The 20,464-nt window shown below is 45.5% G+C and overlaps 1 protein-coding gene across 1 annotated transcript in view; it reads left to right on the top strand.

The window, feature by feature from the left end:
* Positions 1 to 1,361: 1,361 nt before the first annotated feature.
* GRHL3 (grainyhead like transcription factor 3) overlaps positions 1,362 to 20,464 on the top strand; it is a 75,573-nt gene continuing 56,470 nt past the window's right edge. The window contains exon 1 of the mRNA XM_085647852.1: positions 1,362 to 1,527. Within this exon, the coding sequence (XP_085503978.1) occupies positions 1,499 to 1,527 (29 nt within the window). The 5' untranslated portion in view covers positions 1,362 to 1,498. The remainder of the gene's footprint in view (positions 1,528 to 20,464) is intronic.

The following is a 20,464-nucleotide window of genomic DNA, read 5'->3' as shown; positions in this document are numbered from 1 at the left end:
CAGGGATTCAAAGAGATGAAAGGCAGATAATGGGTCAAAAGAGGGAAGCAGCGGGGGTGTTAGAAAGAGGAGTGGCGCGGGGGCGAGCTAAAAAGGACACATAATTACTGAAAGGCTGGAGGGCGAGAGACAGATACAGATCTGCTATGGAGGGCGGCATTAAGGCGAAACCCAGGGAGCGGGAGAAGAAGCCAGGTATCCTGAGACAGAGAAACCGAGAATGGGTTTTATCTGAGGCCTGTGCCGACATGTCCCAGAAACCGAGGCGGCTTCTGCGCCCTGCCCATGAGTCACAGCCCCAGCCTTCACTCAGAGGAGCTGCGGGAGAGCTCGGGGAGGCTGAGAGAGCGCACGGCGCGCAGGTGCAGTGCAGCACGAGAGTATGCATACACCTCCACAGGGGCAGCCTGGACGCCATCTTGTTACCCTGGCTCTGTGTGACATAGCACTACCGGGTTATAAATCTGTGCCATACCATTCCATTATGCTAATTATATGTACATGAAATATAGCGATGTAGCATATAACACACTACATAATGGCACTCAAGGATTTGTCATATAGAGTTCTAGCAACTATCAATACATATTATAAATGTATGCATAGTGTATATATCTTTGAGATGTCACCCGCTTTGCCACGTTGAGTGATTCTGGGCACATATTTCACCAGCGTCGGGGCGTGAAGGCACGGTACGTGCAAATATTATATTAAAAAATGTTTGTGCAGATGGAAGGCAGGCTTGAGGATGGGAGGCATTGGTTATGGAAGCAAAAACGGAAGGGGGAAGCATACATGGATTGATTTGAAGAATAAAAGAAGGGAGGTTGGATGACGAGGAGAAAGGAGAGGATGGGAAATTGGGAAGACGGAATAATGAAGGGAAAGCGAAGAAAGATCGCAGTGAAAGAGTAAGGAGGAAAAATAGGAGACAAGAATAGATGAACCGGGATGGAAGAAGAAAGTAGGGGGGAGGGAGGGAGGAAGGAAGGAAGGAAGGGAGGGAGGATTTGGGTAATTAAAGTGGAAAGGGAAACAAGGAAGAGCGATGCGGAATTTTGAAAACGTATTCGCTGCGCCACCTTGGCCTGTTGTATTCCAGTCCAATAAATAGGTAAAAACCTGGAGTGTTTTGATTATGCAACTCGAAACCTGAACAAGACGGCGCTTGTTCAGTAATTTGACTTCCACCTCACAACCGCGCTCGTGTCTCAGGGCACTGCTACCTCTTTTTAATAAGAAAGTACCTCCTCCTCCTCCTCTTGCTCACCTCTCGCCCCCTCCCCTAAGCCCGGCCGGCGGCGCACGCAGGGTTAAAGGCTGCACCTGCCGAGGTGTACCTGTCTCGCGGCACCTGTCGCCTCAGCCAATCAGAGGGCGCTCTGCAGGGAAGCCACCTGTCAGCAGAATACCTGCACAGCAGCCTGAGCGGCCGATGTCTATGCGGAGCAGGAACAGACGAGAGAAGACACTGCACTGAGCCGGTCACAGCCTGGGAATGCCGGGGAACATGTCCAACGACCTCGAGTAAGTGGCCTGTCCGCCTGACTGCTGCGCACGTGTGCTTTCATTGGGGACTGGCCTTCGCCGCTCGCTGTTTAAGGTTAAGCAGCCTTGGCTGCCTAGGAAGAGGGCTTTTTATGTGATATATATATTTGGGACAGAAATCATTTATTACATTCATTAATGTGACGTAGCAACGTGTAAATTATAATGAGTGCGTTTAGTGTATATATGTGTATGTCTATTTGTCCATATTTATTTTATTCATTCACATACGTGTGTATTATCTGACCTTACACATATGCACCTATATTTTCACCCACACGTGAGTGTAGATTATTATTTACTTAAGTGTATGAGTACCTTCCCATATCATGCTCGGTTGTCGTTTTTTTGTGATCTTACATACATTGCCTAGACAGTCCCGGAAAAATACACACATGAAATATATAAACGGAAAAATATAGTGAGCCAAGTCAGTGTATACCTTAGAAGATAAACATTTGCTATATGATATTAATACATAGGCACAAAACATACAGTTACCGAAAGTTCGCACGCTCACGCACAGAAATGGCCTTTGATCCATGTTTTCTGTGCCTAAAACATCGCTAGGAAGAGTTTGAAAAAAAAATAGTCACAAACATGGGTGTTTTAAAAAAAAAAAGCAAACATTTGTACGATTTTTTAATTGTTTTTAATGAAGGATATTTGTATTCAGTGGCTGCTAATAGTTCATTGAAAGTCTCTGCCCAAAGCTGTCAAGGCCGGACATTAAAGTGTCAGTGATTTTTGTAAATCTTCCTGACTCTGAGCCGTGTGCTTGGAGCATGTGCAGGTCGGGGCACCTGCTTAGTGCACCTGCCGAGTGAGTGCCTCTGAGCATGCATCACCGGCTCGCAGCGCTCGCTTGTGAAGGCATGTTCAGGGCTCGTGTCCCCACATGCCTCGTGCTGACACCGAATACTAGGTTCAGGAATCCACCCTCACACCTCGGGCCACTTCCATGCGTGCAGGGAAGAAAGAGGGCTGCTCCCTGCCATTTAGAAACAAACTGTATTTATTCGCCAGACTTTTGGTGGCGTGTGTCGTCTACTCTGGGGATACAGAGCGGATCCGCCAAATTGAAAGTTAAGACAGCCACGTTGTATGTTGTGCAGTTATGAGCATTTCACGAAATGTAACTTAGTACAAGCTTTGAGTACCTTAGTGGTTCAGAGCACCTGCTGCAGAGACCTGGAGTTCAGAAGGTCAAACACAGACGAGTTATTCCTTCCTTCGGTGACAGTACATTGAGGGACATTGAATTGGTTTTAGCGCTTAGAGACTTATCTGATTGTAGAATGCGCTATGCAAATGTGTAAAGCGTCGCAATTTGGAGCTGGGCCGGATGGACTTTGGGCAGACATCGTCAGGTATTAGGTTTTTTTGTGTATTGGTGTCACTGCCTGCACACACATTTCATATGTAACAAACATGCACTGTGCAATGAACTGCACACATATTTCATATGTGAGCTTGCCTGTCAGTGATTACATCCATTGTGCAGTATTACTACGGGGTACATTTTTCATACTCTGAGTGTGCGTGTGTACTCGCTTACACAAGATAGTTGTCAGTGGGTGCAATTGATATGTGTATGTCTGTGTGCCTGTCGTTGAGTGTACCCTCTGTTCAGGGGTGCAGGTGGTTGTACAGACATCTCACACACAGTGCACGGCGGTGACTTGACCAGGTCTCCTCTCAATGGACTATACCCTCATTTCGTGTATGGGTCCCGGCATGTCACTGTTTCCGGTGTTACATAGTTGATTTCCCATGCAGTGCACTTACTGGCACATTACTGAGCATGCTCTCAGTGCAATAGATTGTACACACATCACACATGTGCCGCCTCGGGCTATTGCACTAGTGCAGGTTTCCGGTTACCATATATGGAGCGTGGCTCATACACTGCGCCTCACGTGTGTCAGGCTCAGATGTGGGCTGTGGTTTCCACACACCAGAGAGGGTGGAGGGGCGCCTGCGTGTGCTGTACTTAGAGGAGACGGGCGTTTAACCATGCTGCGGGTGTCCCCTGAGCACTCTGACCCGATTACCACTAGTGCAAACTTCCAGGGACGCGCGCAAAGATGTCCTCGTTGAAACCCTTCCCTTCTGGGCGTGCCAGGAACCCTTTGAACTCCCAGTGTCGTGTTGTAAGTTAGTTACACGCTTGTGTGTGTGATTTATCAATAGTTAATCCACGCGTCCCTGCTCATCACAAAGGTGGAATGTACGACTGCTGTTTTCCTCTTCATGTGTGACACAACCGTGAACCGCGCATATGTGAGACTTCACTGAATCACAAAACACTGGAAGCTCGTTTTATTGTAATCTATTATTAGGCTGGCGGTGATCACTGCGTCTTAAACTAGGCCCCTATGCAACACAATGGTATTCTCTGGTCGGACAATTTATTGACACTTCTTGTAGCAGCCACCCGTCTGGGGTGCTCATTTTGATGCCTGTCAGCTGCAAATCAAAGTCTTTGTGATTGTTGAACAGCATTGAGAGAGGTGATGGTTGCAGGACCCTCGCTCACAGTGGCACTGATGTTACACAGAAGCTGTCTTTGTTCTGGATCTCTGCATGAACTCTCTGACACGAAGATTATTCTTTCCACGTTTCTGCTCATGTGGCCACTTCTATGTTTAGTACAGCACCCCTGCCCTGCTTAGCCTCCAGGGATGCGGCCTGTCACAGGCATGTGTGGGTGACAATGCATCATGGAGGTATCGCGCCATGAAGTAGCGTAGGGGTATTTGGCACTATAATAAACATAGACGTGGCTCCCTGCGGGCCCATGTCTGGGGCACCCGCTCTTGCAGTGTTGTGTGTGCATGTCACGGAGGCAGAGCCCGAGCAGCACACAATGCACGTGTGGCGTGCACCAAGCCTCCCGCAGTGTCCCTGTGGCCCCTTGGGTACCGTCTTTAGCTGTGTCCAGTTTGCACGTAGAGGTGTTCAATGGGGTGTGATGGGCCAGAGACTCTCTTAGCATCCAATGTGTACATCTCGTGTAGAGAGCCTACAGAAGTGTCTGGTGTGCATATCATGGTTAAAGGGCAACTAGCAGCGTCCAATGTGCCTACAAGACGGGCAAGGCCTCTAGTAGTAGTTAATGTGCATTTTGAAGGCAGCAAGTCTACAGCAGTGTATACACACGTCATGTGTACAGAGTATTTAGAAATACCCACCATGCATTTCACGCGCATTGAACCCTCCTCAGTTTCCAATGCGCCTTCGTGTGTGCAGCTTATAGCAGAATCCATCCCGCATCCATCACAATGTCCCACCTACATTTCATACACTCTGACCATTGTCACCCTCCAATGTGCATCCGCTTGTTAGAGGCTGCGATGCACCCTTTCACGGGGCAGGTTGTAGGTAAGCATGTGACGTCATGTGTATGCTGCAATATTCCGTCACCGCAATTACGTGCTGCGTTTTCTTTTCACTGCTTATCATACGCCAGAAACTGTCACATTGTGACACGTGGGAACCCCTGAAGTCCTTCCCGGGTCTGCTGCAGGTGACCGAGTCACAGCGGGCGCCATATTTGCACGCAGCGTCAAGGAGGCCAGAGTGCACTTTTCTGAGGAGGGCGGGTGACCCAGGCTTGTAGGGGCTGATCTGCCATTGTGGGCATCCACAGAACAGACATGAGCGGTCGGAGGTGGAGGGGCCGGAGATGTTCACATTCAGCTGTCAGTCTAATTTGTTAGGAGGGTGGACGGCCAAACCCACATGAAAGCACTATTTACCTCAGCCCAGCAGGTGGGGGACTTTCATATGCAGCTGACAGGCGACGGAGATTCCCTCTCCCTGGTGAAGAGGCCCGCGGAGAAATCAATGGCAGCAACAAGGGTTCCAGGGGTTCCAACGCGCGCCCTGAAAACGGTCTTCAGCCCTAGTTTGGTAGTAAAAAGCAGACACATTTGGGTGGAGTCAGTGGCCCCCTCACAAGTCACAACCCTGGAACCCGGTGTGACTGCACCTGCTGCACTCTAGCTAGATACACCCCTGGAAGAATTTCGGAGAGTTGAATGACTCTTCCTTGCACCAGCAGCCTCTTAAGAAATCTCTCAATTTAGTGCTTTGTCCAATCCACTCCCACAGAGGAAGTCAAAGAGTGCAGGCAGCTATCTACAAGTTAATATATGGCAAATATACATTATTTACCCCTTGGCTAGTGTGAAATTCAATGAATATGAGTCATTAACAAAGAACAGGATGACAGTCCAGGTTTCAGCCTTTTCTTGCAGTATTAACAAACAAAAAAATGCCATACACATTGATCAATAATAATACATTCTGCGCCTCTCTAAGAAGTTTGTTTACTTGCCCTTATAAACATTGTCAGAAACTGCTGGCGCTGCATCTGGGCGGAGCCTATTCCGTGACGGGCCTAATCTCACTGCCAAAATTCTTTCCCATGACTGTGTTTGGACGTATTCCTTTTCGACCAGATCATCGGTCCCATTTATTCTGATTTTCTCTTACCCCAGAAACCCTTCAAGGTGAGACCAAGAGTTAAGCGCTCGTCGCTGACGTGCGTTATTTGCAAGTCACAACATCGAATCAGACAAGCCCAAATCAGCCATCCATCCTTCAGTGGTTGACAAATTACGCACAGAACCAGCAGAAAAGATGTATAAACAATCAGTTATTATTACATATTAAGCGAAGACAATATTAAATCTAGACAGCAGGGTTCCGCTTGTCGTGTTCATTATTTTCATGACTATTTTTCATTCTTTTTTAAAGCTCTGCGTGTCTACTTTTGGTTACTTCAGAGCGCTAACACGTTTGTTGTTATGTAATCCTCTTTTATTATCTAAAAACAGCCCGGGGCCCTTCAAGAGCTGGCGTTTACTGCCAGAGGCGAGAGCAGGTCCATCTTTAAAGGCCATAATTGCCGGCCACACAGTCGTCAGATTTCGACAAATTTCGAGTCGAAGATTTTCAGCTCCAGAGGGCGCGGCGCTTGGGAACTGGGGCTGATTAGGCGCTAGTAATGTAACCGCTTTGTATGAACGGGTAATCAGGGCAGATTTAGAGAGGGGCCCACCCTAAACACTGCAGAGAGACAAACACCGCGATGGGTCGTCGCGAGTTTACGGAACTGCTGCTGAAAACGCGCCCAGAGATAATCTCTAAGCAGGACCAGGCTTGCAAGCGATTGCTATCCGAAATCCGAACACTTTCGGATACACCTCAAACGTCAACCCTTACCAAATCCAGGGTTTAAATACGCAGATCTGCATTTTACGGGGTTGCCTGTGTGTATTCCTCTCAGTATCTATGCCTTGTGATCATTACGTCATTGTGGCAGGCCCGACCTGTGTACCAAGATGGCGAGGGCGTCTTTGCAACGTTTTTGGAGTTAATTTTCCGTTTCCAATCCCGTGAATGATGCGTTCAAAAAAACACAATATGCTGGAGAGGTTGACTTTAACAAAAACGCGCGAGTTAATTTCGCCCAAGTCCAAAATGATTGCCATGAAAGCAGTGCATTTCATGCACTTTTAGCCAAAAAGCTCAGCGCCCCGCGCACAAAATGCGACTTCGACACGGCAGCAGAGAGAGGCCAGAGGAACTAATCTTCACTGCCTCTTGGCGCCAATGATATAACAAGGGCCACACAGTAATTATGTGGCAGGGGAGGACAAAATTATTTTTTTATTTATTTTATCTATATAATGCGTTTTTATATAGCGCGGACTTTACCCGAAGGTGTCAGAGCGCTTCACAATAGGAGCAGTAATGATACATAAGGAGAAAAATTACAAGTGAGCATGTTACAAAATCAAACGTTACGTTCCATGAGGCAATAGTGGCATTTGTGCAAGTATCAGGAGCAAATAAAATACAAGAGGGAGCAAACGATACGTTACAAAAGGAAAAAAGTGACGTGTGCAGGTTACAAGAGCATACAAAGTACACAGAGGTCAATAAATGGCAGACACTCAAAACACTAAAATAAAAGTTACGTTACATGAGGCAGTGGTGGCCGTTGTGCAAGTATCAAACGCAAACAAAATACAAGAGGTAGCAAACGATACGTTACAAAGGAAAGGAGACGTCTGCATGTTATACAAGAGTACAAAGTACAAGTAGAGGTATACTACTGCACTAAATGGCAGACACTCAACACACAAAACCACACTGGGAAGGTACTTCTATAGGCATGGAGAACAGAATTTCCTATAAGCAGCGCTGACTAAAATATGCAGCAAGAAAAGGCACGTTATGTGGCGTGTTTTACCGTTTTTTGTGACAACAGGTTTACGTGTTCTGGGAAAAGGTTTTACCTCATTAGCACCAGTTTAACACTGAAGACACCGCAGTAAGAAACAGAAAGATGACCAGTGAACATTTTAGGAAGGAAATTCCACTGATTTTTTGTGTGAAAATGTGCCGACTCAGCAGCAGATGGTGCATTATGTAATGGAGGAAATTCAAATTCAGTTTTTGCAGCCACAAACGTTCCTAATTCCAGTAGCCCTGCATATAACAGTCTGCCTCATTGTGGTGAGAAATTCCACAGAGAGGACCATCCCATTGGTTGTTGTGTTGGTTCAGTGTAGTAGCCCTGGTGGTACCCGCCCACACCTTTGCACAGCACAGCCCTTAGGAAGAGGCTAGTAGGCATAACTAGTCGATATTCTAGTAAGTGCAATACCACTGGAGTCAACTGGGGCTGTGGTAGAGTCAGGTGCATGCCGGAAAGACGGGCATGTGGTTTGTTGTGTGGGGAGGGGACCAGAGGCAGGGCCTGCGGGCGGGGAGCGGGGCGCGGGCTGCCACGGAGCCGCAAGGCAAATGATACGCGCCACACACGTGATGCAGTTGGAAACCTCGCCCCCGAGCGGGCTGGCTCCCTTTATTGGATTCCGCAGGCCACGCCTGGCCTGCGGATGACGTGCGGTTACACAGCGTAAACTCTAGACCGTCAACCATTACATCGTTGACTATTTTACAGCCACCGGCCTGCTACGTAATACTCTAGTTTTGCTAGAGCCAGTGCCAGGCTTTCCTTGTTCGAAACCTGTGCACTTGTTGTTTGGTAAGTGCTTGCATCCTCCGTTCTTATCTGCACTGTAGCATGATAGGTGATGAATCTGTGGTGTCTTTGTTTGCTCGTCATGTCAATTGTTTGGCTCAGAGTGACAGAGTTTGCTATTTCTTAGTTACTGGTTTTGTTCCAGTTAATTCTTGCGGTCAGCTCTGGTGCAATGATTTGACATTTCTAAGCTCCAGTTCCTTTTACATCACAGCGTTTGTGAGACCATTTTTCGTCATCTGGTGCCCTCTTGAGGCCATTTGTGGTGGCACCATAAGGCAGCGGCCTACGATACCCTATATGTAGGCACAGTCACGCTTCTTGTGGCATGCGTGACATATCTAAGATTCGTCTTCTTTTTCTCTTCTTAAAAGAGGGTTGCTGTGTCTGTCCGCCTCTCTTCCCCTCAGCTGGTCCTCCCATCCCCACGCCTTCTGTATAGTCACATTGTCTTGGCTCTCTCAATAATGCCTTTATTGCGCTGTGAATGCAAGCCAGGAAAGCATGGGGTTGGCATAGCTGTTAGTGGCGAGGCTTCTAGTTACTGCAGGCAGATGAAGAACAAAGTGTGACCACTTCTGAAGCAATCAAGGGCCTGATTTAGAGTTTGGCAGATGTGGGCATCGGGCGGATATCCTTACGCCCTATTTACAGTATATACACATCTATGCGCACTTTAAGTAGGGCAAACAGGACATCCCTCCCTTTTTGGCGGATGCCCTATGTCGGCTGAACACTAAATCAGGCTCCAGGCCTTTATAGTGATTTTCTAAAGGAATGACCATGCCTGGGGAATTATTTTGTGTTCAAGAGTCTTGTGAAAAGTGGGGGGCTTATTTAGAGATAGTTCATGATACAAATTGCTTCCTACTTATTGCTGCTATTGGCACTTTAGGAGCTTGACAGGGGTTTGAAGTGCTGAATACATGCTACAACACACTGCAAGCCTTGGTAACTACTTTGTGACTACTGTGGTTTTACGAATCTAAAGATTATTCTTTTAAAAGTAAGCTTGTCTTTAGATTTTTCTATGTTTCGGTAGTTCTTTGTTAGTGTCTGTCATCAGTCCCTGTGTACCAGTGTGCTGCAGCCTCAAGACTATCACAAAGTCATATAAAAGTGTAGTTCCCATCACAGGGATAAAATATCACATGATGTCATTTCCAGGGATGTCACCAGGAGTCAAAGGGCATGGGAGGTCCTGCATGTGAGGTCTTCTCAATTACCCCAAATTTTTCTTGTGTTAAATTCCAGTACTTGTGATAGGGGTTTGCCTTCTCTGTATGCTGAGTGGCCATGTAGCTGTATCCCGAAAAAAGGTTTGCAGCAGTGCATTGAGTAGATAATGAAGTGTATGAACCCACCCAAGACAAAGGATCATCAAAATTTAGACTAGAACTGACTAAAAACATATTCTGCACTAATGAAGAAATACAATAATAAACTTCCCCTAATAATAATATAAAATCAATTCAATAACCTTTACTAATCCTCACCTCAATCCTACATTAAACACAACCCTCACCTCAAGCTTCAGCCTCACTACTAACTTCTCCTCCTTGAATATCCAAGCAAACCTTATCTGCAAACCACAATGATGCCAAACCTAGAAGTGATTACATAGACATAAAGCAGATTATTTAGAGGATGGCAGACCACCAGCATTGCCGTAAATCTGCTGCATTGTCTCCCTCTCTACCCCCCCCAAATTAACCATACCCCCTCAACCGTTTTAGAGGTGGGGGAACTGCAGTTTTTTTGATGATGAAGCCTCAGCTGGCTCTGCCATGAGAAACCTTTAGTCTGTCAGCCCATTGGTCAAAGTGCCTTCAGGTCATAGTGACAGTTGCCCTGCCCTATTTATGGCAGGGTGACCATCAATAGATGTATGTGCCCAGGACCATCATGAGACACATGGAGGTTTTGTTCTGGGATTTTGCTCAATGGCCACCAAGCGCAGGGAGAAACCTCCATGTTTATGCTTGTAGAGGTATTAATACAGCACAAATGTAACCAAAAAGCAGCAGTCGCGCTGAAGGCTTAGAGATTCCCGCAGGCAGGCGGAGATCTCTAAATAGAGCAGATTGTCTTCAATGAAGAGAGTGGAGGCCATGGCCTCTACTGACCTGGCAGGATGGCGGGAATCTCTCTAGCCACAAAAATACATTTTAAAAGTCATCTCACAAACTACGCTGACCACCTCTTAAATATCTTTTATACCTTACGTCCTTGACCGGAACAGGGAACAAGGCCATGAACCTTGCCTTCGGTGGAAGGGTATAGAACTCTAAGGTAAATCGCCATATCCTGAATGTAGGTAGGATTTAGGTACTTATAAAACATAGCAATGAGTTCGAAATATCTGTATCCAAACTACTTTGTGCCGCACGTTCTGGTTTTACACTCAAATTGTACATTACTGCCTGTGATAAGATATTCTGCATTGGAAGAGGGAGAGTACATAAAATAATCTCTATCCACCATGGGCGAGTAGGAAAAGGACAGAGCCTACCCTTTCCTGTCTCCCTAGCTCTTTCTGCCAGCTGCTTTACATGAGAGTCACTGGAAATATCTGCATCTGTCGAGGGGAACCATATGGTGTCCCCTCATGGGGTCGCAGTATTTATGTGTCATTTCAACATACAGGACGATGGAGAAAATTCCCTGGACATCCTTCTACTTTGGCAGGTCTCAGGGGTGCCTCTATTGACCGTAAACACCATCCACATTTAGCAGAAGCCTGGTGTAAATGTGGGCAGTGTTTGCACATCACTGCCGATTGTTCGGTGATGATCGGGGGCACAGTCATATGTGCATTGAGGCAACACCATTCACATACCGTCATGCTCTCCAATATCTGCCAGGGACCAGTGGTGGAGTCTCTCTCTGGTGGTACTTGCCTGCCAAGGGAAGATTCTGCTGGTGAACACACAACATTCCATAATGGATCAGCTCTAATTCTCAATGGTACGTGGACCTACCATTGGCACTTGGTGACCACTCATATATACAATGATGCTAAATCCAAGCATCTTTTAACTTAAAGTCAATCTTGTCCAGACATGACCAAAGTGTGTATTTATTATCTACCTGTTGTCATTTATTCATCAGAACCTGAATGAATGCTTCTGGGATCAATGCTGGTCAACTAGTATATGTCTTATATTATATGATTCTGTATAGTAATTGTTTGCCAAGTACTTGGCCACTTAGCTCGGTGACAGATTGTTGCGCTTGTGGGTTTTGCACATGGAAGGGGATCTTTTTGCCCAATCTAGGGCGAGACGCCATGGAGGGTTAGTTTTGCCTATAGAGGCTTTCCATGAGCAAGCCATGCCCAATATAGTGAGAGGGGCTTTGTGGCAGATGGCAGGTTTACCTCCCAAAGAAAACTGGAAGTGTGGTCCAGTGGTATATTTATATTAAAGACATGCAGTGCCCCTTCTACATTTAAAAGAGAAAAAAAACATGACTTCGCAACATGAAAGTAGTGTGCCTACAGGGCATAATACTTTTAATTTGAGAACACCCGCTTTCCCCCTGTAGGACTGTAAGCCTGTTCATGGGATGGTGGCAGAACGTCTCAGTAGTACTGTGTCCTCCAAGGTACATACTACTGTTCACTGAATATCTTAGAAGTGCTGGTGTGAAGGGATTGTGCCAGTAGTTTGAATACCTTCATGGGGTAGTGTCGGAATCTCTCTGCTCTTCAAGGGACTTGCCCCTGACTTCTCTGTATGGATGGGTTCCTCTTCAAAGGTTTGTAACAGCTCTTCTCTGTAAGACCACTGATCTACTCCTGGGAAGGTGTCATCAATTCTCTGTAGCAATGGTTTGTTTTGTGATTAATTGAATCACTCCTTTTCTCTCAGGCGGTGTTACTTTCCGTGGGGTAACATCGGCGCACCTCTGTAGCGCGGTCTTGCTCTACAAAATGTTTTGCTGCATTCATTCCAAGCATGTGAACCTATATTGGGGAAAAAAAATCCGCACTTCTCTGTCTACAGTAATGCTTTTCAAGATCCCGCATTGCACTTACCTGTGCAGACGGAAACTTTTCCCCACATTCCAAGCTGAGGTGTGAAGGATTAAGTACTATTAACCTAATATTATTAAATTAAATATGCAGACTTATCCGTAAATTATTAAATGTGGGCAGATATAAAGAAGCTTTGCGGTATCTACTCTGTAAGAAGCTTACTGATGCTCTCAGAGTTCCGCCCAATGGGATGCAAGCCTTCGAGAACCTAAATGACCTGACAATTGCACTGCTGACTCAGCCACCCTAAGTTATGACGTACACTGAGCGACAACTCATAGCAATTAAATGATAATTAGATGCAAATTGTGTCTGTAAACTATTTGGAATGTGCAAAGCGATCACTAAACACCATATTAATCAGCGGATATTAATGTCAGCGAGGGATCATCACGCAACAACGTGATAATCATGCTGAGCGGCTCGCAAAGGGTTAATGCGAAGGCCTCCTCCTTGTGGTTTTGCGGTCGAAACTATGATTGCCAGAAGCAAATTTCTGTGCAGCAGAAGGTGTGTTAGTAAAGCTCAACTGCACGAGGCGTGGAGATACTTCGGCCAGTAAAAATCACAAAACAATACGAGGTGCTGACGCTGCATGGAGGCAGCATGTTTTTTTTTGTCTTCAATGTCTTTCAGATAGATTTACTATTTTGAAAATAGCATCCCAGTCATTGCATCTTAAGATCTACGTGAAGGAACATTTCCTGTTTGCACCTAACATTATTTTAAAGTGCTTAAGAGACTAAGAGCTTGAAGTAGCAAAGTGGCTCACCCACTCTCTGTATGTGGAGAAATGGGTTGTTACATAACAGACTAAGTGCTATGCAGCAAAGCATTACGCAAATAGTGAACATTAAATTGAAAGTATAGGGAAAAAAATGGGACATTTACGTTAGTGCTGGACTATTAATCATATGTCTAAGAGAGCAGAATTCATGCTAGATAATTAGAATAGCCACACAACATAAAGGTACGTACAATGAATCTAACTAGAATTCATTCACATAGTCAACAGTTAGCATCTTGCAAGGGTCCGACCCTTATGGCCCTGCATTGGACATCTTTAGTGGACCATAAAGTGGGAAAACCTTTCTTGGAAAGTGAGCATAGACCTACTGTAACTGTTCTGTGTTCACCCTTCCAGGATCACTATATGCATATTTTTGTGAGGACTTGAAGTTTTGTGTTTTACTTAATTATTTGTGTATTTTAAACTCTGTCTGCTTTTCTGCGCTTGTGAATCTTCTAACTCCCTCCACCTTTCTCATTCTGCCTGCCTGCCTGGCTGCCAGTCCACCATGCTGCTTTTCAGCGAGTCTATTGATTAGTGTACTGCCTGTCTACCGCATTGCTTTCTTGCTTGCCGGCGCTCTGCCTGTATATTGCTTGCCTTCCTGCCTACTGCCTGCCCACTGCTTGCCTACCATCCCCTGCCAGCCCATTTGTCAGTTTGTTTACCTCTCTGTTTATTAGTATTCGCTGTCTACTGGCTCTGTGTCTGCCTATCTGCAGCTAATCTGTCTACATGCCTTCGGCTTGCCTGCTGCTTGTACTTTGTAAAGTATTCTTATTTGCCTGTCTTGACTGTGTGCGTCTCCCTGCTCTTCCACATGGTTGTCTTTGTGCCTACTTCTTATATATCTGCCTGCCTGATTCCACACCTGTCTCAGGGTATCTTTTTTATCAGCCTGTGTGCCTGTCTGCATGTGCTTTTTCTGCCTGCTTTCCATAGTTCCTGATTTACACTTACGCGGATGGGTTACTCCTTCACAAACATGACGGATTTCCTGTCAGTATTATTTAATCCTATGGCACTTATATTAAGCCGTATGTATGGAATATCCACCTCGTTTGTAAAAGCATTACTCATGGGACTAAACATGGGGCTGCAGATGTTCACCTTCCTCTGCGAGGTCACTCATGCTAATGCTTTTCATGAATATTGATCACTGAGCCTTCTCCAGTTGAAAAGAAATAACTTTCATAATAACTTGTTTTTGGTTGTATAGTGTTTGCATCCACACTTTGGTAAATTCATAGCACTGCAAAGGACAGATGTTACCTTGATTCCAATTTGCAGTGCTTGCTTGCACATTTTTACAGTTTCATAGCACTGCAAAGAATAGATGTTAGTTACCATGTTTCCAATTTAATGGTACCCAACTTATCTACCTTGATATAAAGGCAGAGTAGGCCCCTAGAGCAGGGGTCTTCGAACTGGGGGGCAACCCCCCGTAGGGGGGCCTTAAGTGATCGGGGGGTGGAGGCAGGCTCTGGCCAAAAGAAGCATTATGCTGATAGCAGTGCTTTGTTTTAAGTGGTGGTGAAAAATGAGCGGCAGTAAGCCCCTCTGTAATGGGCCATCGCTAGCTTCTTTTGTCATTTGTATCTTAGCTGGGAAAAATGGCAACAGAATTTAACTGCAATGTTTAAATATGTCTCCTGTTTAAATAATATGCAAAAGAAACAATTGATGGACGAAATGCTGAACAATGTAAACATTCACCCCCAGTCACACGGATCTGGGTTAAATCCATCATTCATTTGCTCACCACACCACCCCAGTTTGGACCCAGCCATATGTAAATCAGTCTTGACCCTTTTCCTTGTGGGAACAGTCCAGCCCATACTGCCAAGCCAAGTCCTCCCTGGACCGGAAAAAGCATCCTGGGACCGGTTTTAGGGCATCACCCTTCATCAGCCAGGCTAGCTTGAATCCAGTGGAGTAGTGGGCACGGGACCCACGTCTGGGCATACCCTTCCCACTTAGGACGACATATGCAAAAGAAACAATTGATAGACGGAATGCTGGACAATGCAAACATTCACCCCCAGTCACAAGGATCTGTTTATTTATTTATTTATTTATTTTCTTGAGTTTTATATAGCGCTGGCTAGACCCAGAGGTATCAGAGCGCTTTACATGAGGAGAGTTACATAGGTTACAAGTTACACATTGTTACAGAATGTACGTCAATTACGAGTTACATCTGTTGGTTCATGGTGAGCAGAAGGGTAAGGGGGTAATGTAAAAGTAAATCCATCATTCTTTTGTTCACCACACCACCCCGGTATATATATATATTCTTAATGTACACAGATCTGGATCTGAATATAGGCATATTTCATTGTACTGTATCGGCAACGCAGGTGTTTCAAATCATGTGCTCCTGGAAGCTCTGTGTACACTGTTTCATGTTCACTGTGGAATTAGGTTACTATGGTTAGAGTTGCGGTCATTTTAGGACATCAGTCGTCTAATTTGTACTTTCACCAGCGCTGAAGAGGTATACTTATAGAGCTTAAATTACCCAAGGAAGGATGCACAGGTGATGAGTATTCATTGTGCCGTGCCCTTCCTTTTTAGGTCGTGCTTACACGACTGCACTGTCTATTGCGAGGCATATTGCAGCTTACAATGAACATATCATTCGAGAATGTTATTTTGTTAAATATATGCTTGGGTGTTGTGGCCTAATATGACATTCTACACAGGATTATCCCTTTAAACCACCCATTGTTAGTCTCCAGGTGCCTTGAAGTCACAACACTGGCATACTGCTTCTCTTGTCATTGATTCACTCCCTCGATCTCCCTCACTCACCCAGTAACCCTCTTCTGCTCTCTCATTCACCCACCCACCAGTTGATTAATGCTATCATATCCTCTGAAAAACTCCCTCATTCACTCACTCCGCCACCCTCTCACTCAGTAACTTACTCATCTTCCCATCCACATTCATAAGCGGCGCTATCAGATGGGTGTTCACTCGCCAACATGACACGTAGTGGTGGCCATAGGTAGCGTCATATCATGCAGTCTCTTAATTTTCACAAAGCACTCCAGTTGTTGAAGTGAGGTGGTACCCTCAATACTGGTGCCAGCAAAGGATCCATGGATTGAATGGGGATGGGATCTGACCCACCCTCAGTAGGTGGTTCCAAAGACTATGCATAATGGCACTATAGTTTACCTTATTGCTATTCCAGTCCCACATTCAGGCTTCTATCGTTGACTTTCATTCAGGGGCTACTTGCGTAAAGTTAAACAGGGAGAGTGCTCGAAAGTGTGGTGCTCCCGAAGTGGGCTGAGGAGGAATCAGTCACACCTTGGGTAGAGCCTTCGCGAGCCCAAGGGGAAACGCATGCACTAATAAAGCCAGAATTCATGCTAAAATGCAGCTGCTAACAGGAATGCCTGTGCTACAGTGACAGGCTTCACCATGGGAGGCAGAAGCGGCACATTGTTGCTGCCATGTTTTTTTTTTACAGATTGGCGTGTGTAATATTGGACTCAAAATGAATTGAGCTAGAAAAGCAGGCAGGGCTTTGGCGATTCTTCTCTCATCTTTGTCGAGCGCCTCCATCAGTATCCTTTGGCCTCCTCCAAAGGGTTAAACGACAGCCGTTTGAAGACTATTTCTCTATACCACCTAAAGGTTGTGTAAGTTATCTGTGGTCGCGAGCATCCATCCATTCATTCTGGGGGAGAAGAGGTGGGTGAATGTGACCATAATAAAAAGACATAGCTTTTACGCACTGTTGCGGATCACCAGCCCTCTCCTGCGTCCCCACGACAAATTATACATCTGTTTATATACTGAGTAAATAAATGTATGTTGTGTACATACGTTCACCTGAAACCTACCCAAACAGAACCTTAATTTCGAGGCGACGCCTCCCAGGACCACCACGAACCCATAAATATTTAGTCTTTGTATACTGGTTATCCTGTTACCCAGACCAGTCGCTTAGCAGCCGCCCATCACAGGGGCCATTAAAAGGCGTTTGTATTCAAGGGGCGCCATTTGTTAACAGGTTGCCTGACAGGCAGCTTGTATTGTCAAGCCCCTGTGTTTACATCACCTGCCCGCAGAAACGACACAGCAAAGGTGGTCAACGACACGTTTCAAGCTCAGTGAAGGGGGAGGTGGGGGGACGCCCGGTTCCCGCGACGCCTCGATAACAAACGCAACGCAGCAGGAATTCCCATGCGCAATTACACGAAATTAACCATTTTTCCCTTCTAGCCAGCTACAAAATGCATGAGCAAGCGCCTGTCAGGGCACACACCCTCGTCAATCACACGGGCTCCAACAGCCTCGCCCTCCTGTCATGCTCGCATTTGTGTGCCTTCACCACCTACACACTTTTGCAGACAATAGATATCTTTTCATTGCGCTGATCTCTTTCAGCGGCCATCTACTTTCCTTCTTTGCACAATATGGCCTAATTCAGCTTGTCCAAAGGCGGTTAGCACTCAAGGGGCCCGGTAGAAGCTCCCTTCGTTCAAGTGCGGCAATTAGTGTCAGCTAGAATAAATCAGCATGCAGAGCGTCACATTTCACTGGCAGAGTGATTTTGACCTTGGCAGGCCTGCAAGGTCAGCGAAGACCCTGATGTTTGCCCACCTGTGGAGGGACACCTGCTGTATTTAGGGGTATCTACTTGCGTGGCGTGGTTTTGTCAGAATGTCGTGATCACAACATCATTATACAACAATGCCATGACTTAAATATCTTTTACAAGAATAGTGTGAAGGTACATTTATATAGGTAAGCATCGTTTTACTTACTATGTATGCTCCTTATATATGTACCTTGATGATGTATATATCTTTAAAATATGTAATTGTGGAGTTACAAATAGTACCTCTTAACAATATATACTTACTTTGGAAATTATTGAGCCACAATATTTTATTATAACAATATTTTTCCCTTGATATTGTGGCATACTGTCCCCGGTAGAGATCGCTTTAACGAATCAGCCAATGCGGAGGATACACTTTTGTCAGAGTCGAATGCCAAGCGGGCCACCATATTGCTTTAGCCCAAGGAGAGGTCTCTTTGTTTGTCATCAACACTCCCCCCCCCCCACAAAAAAAAAAATCAATGGCTCTGGCATGCATAGAGTGTTCTCCCTGTGCTTAGTTGCCATTGTTTGTGTATCCAGCATTGGGTTTTGCTTGCCTTATATGAGGGAACCTGAAAAGGAAAATCAGGGGCAGTAGAGCCACCCTAAGTAGGGTGGTGAGACCTCTACGGTGACCACGCAGCCCAGGGAGAGATGGTCTTCCCAGTCATCCCAGAAGAGTAGATGAGGCTTCAGTGTCAGAAACTTGACAGTTCCAGTGCCTCTCAACGAGACAGAGGAACTTTGCAGTCGACATTTTCCCTCATAAACATCCAAGAACTTTTCTACACTTTTAGCGGGAGAGGCTACTCCTTCCTGCTTTGTTGCAGATTAAAAGAGATTGGCCCATGTTTGTTATTAGTTTGAGGCTCTATGTTCACTTCAGATAGGGTGTGCAAATTTTCAAGGCCAAGATGTAGACATTTCCAATGGGAGGAGGGTAACTAGAAATAGTTAACCTTAAGGTAGCATTCAACTTAGGAAGAGAGGTTTGCCCATAGTGGGTCTGGGAAATCAAAGCGAACGTTGTCACATATTTTTCGAATCTGGAAGCCAATGAAACCATAATAATCTGCAAGACATAGGAAAAAGACTTGGCCATCCTGAACATAAACAGAATGAAGGGTAGCAGCTCCACACAAGCTAACCCAAAGATACGCAAGCACCAGATGAAATATCTGGTCTCCATATCTTACAGGTGCCTGGCTCCAAACTCTGAGCTGGTTTCAAATAAGCCATCAAGTGTGTTTTGGTCTTCGAGTGAGTATAGTTTATTTGGGGTATATTGATATATTTGCATACTCTGTTCTTCACTTAAGGCTATTTCTCAGGGTGTTTTGTCCTTGATCAACCAGGCTCCATGAAAGAGTGCGCTCTGGGTGCAATTTTAGTGCAATCTTAAACCTTGACTACATACAAATACTCAAACATTTACGTAGTTTGGAAGGAGATGACTCTTGCTAAAAGAATTGCCAATGTGACTCAGTAGAAGGTAGAGATGTAACACTTTCTTACTATCACTGTTGGAAATCCATAATAAGCAAGGGCAATATCATAGCCATGAACTTTGCATATATTATAATTCCCACGAATACTGTGTATTGACAGTACTGCTGGCCAAGAGTCATCAAACATCCCATCCAGCAGGGTTGTCAACTTGGTCTTGAGAGCTCGGCTGTATGCCCATTTTTCAGGATATTTACTTGCAATGAATCCAAATCGAACCTATTTACATATTATTCAGTAGTTATCCCGACAACGGGTTCAGATGTTGCACATTCTTGCATTATAAAATACTTGTATACAGATCATGGGTGCAATATTCTGCATGTTCACTCAGCTCTGTGCTGTTGTTAGTGGTGGGCTAGCAAAACATACAAATCTGCCTGAAATGAACATAAATATCTTAATTAAGAATAAAAACAAGAGAAATAGAGTGCAAGACAGGTGCCTTTCCACTTGACTGAGTGCATGGACATCTAGTTTCTTTGGCGTCTGATCCTCTTTCAACACCCCTAAACATATACCCAGTGCGAAGGCGGTGTCGAAATGACTGAAGAATAGCAAGCAAAATAGACATCTCAACGGGGTCACCAAATGTCAGGCTCAAAAAAAGTTAGAAAACAAACAAGCTGCACCCTTGGTGAAGTCATGTACAGCACGGCGAGGCATTGTCGTCTAGTAACAACAGAGACCCACAGCCGAGCATGACTGCTTATGTTCTGCTCCCTCTCCCTGAATACGCTCTTTCAGGCACGAAGCCGCACAGGAGTGGGACAAAAGCAAATGCTGTCAACCACAAAGTGTGTGGCATATTACCTTGACAAATGCCACAGGAGGGAGTGTGGCAGAGTCTGTCTATTGAAAAGCAGCTAACCACTACCAAGACGCTGTGCGTGA

This window comes from Triturus cristatus, chromosome 3_2 (genome assembly GCF_964204655.1).
Source record: "Triturus cristatus chromosome 3_2, aTriCri1.1, whole genome shotgun sequence".
In the NCBI taxonomy this organism is placed as follows: Eukaryota; Metazoa; Chordata; class Amphibia; order Caudata; family Salamandridae; genus Triturus; species Triturus cristatus.
This window is presented reverse-complemented; position numbering and strand designations above follow the sequence as displayed.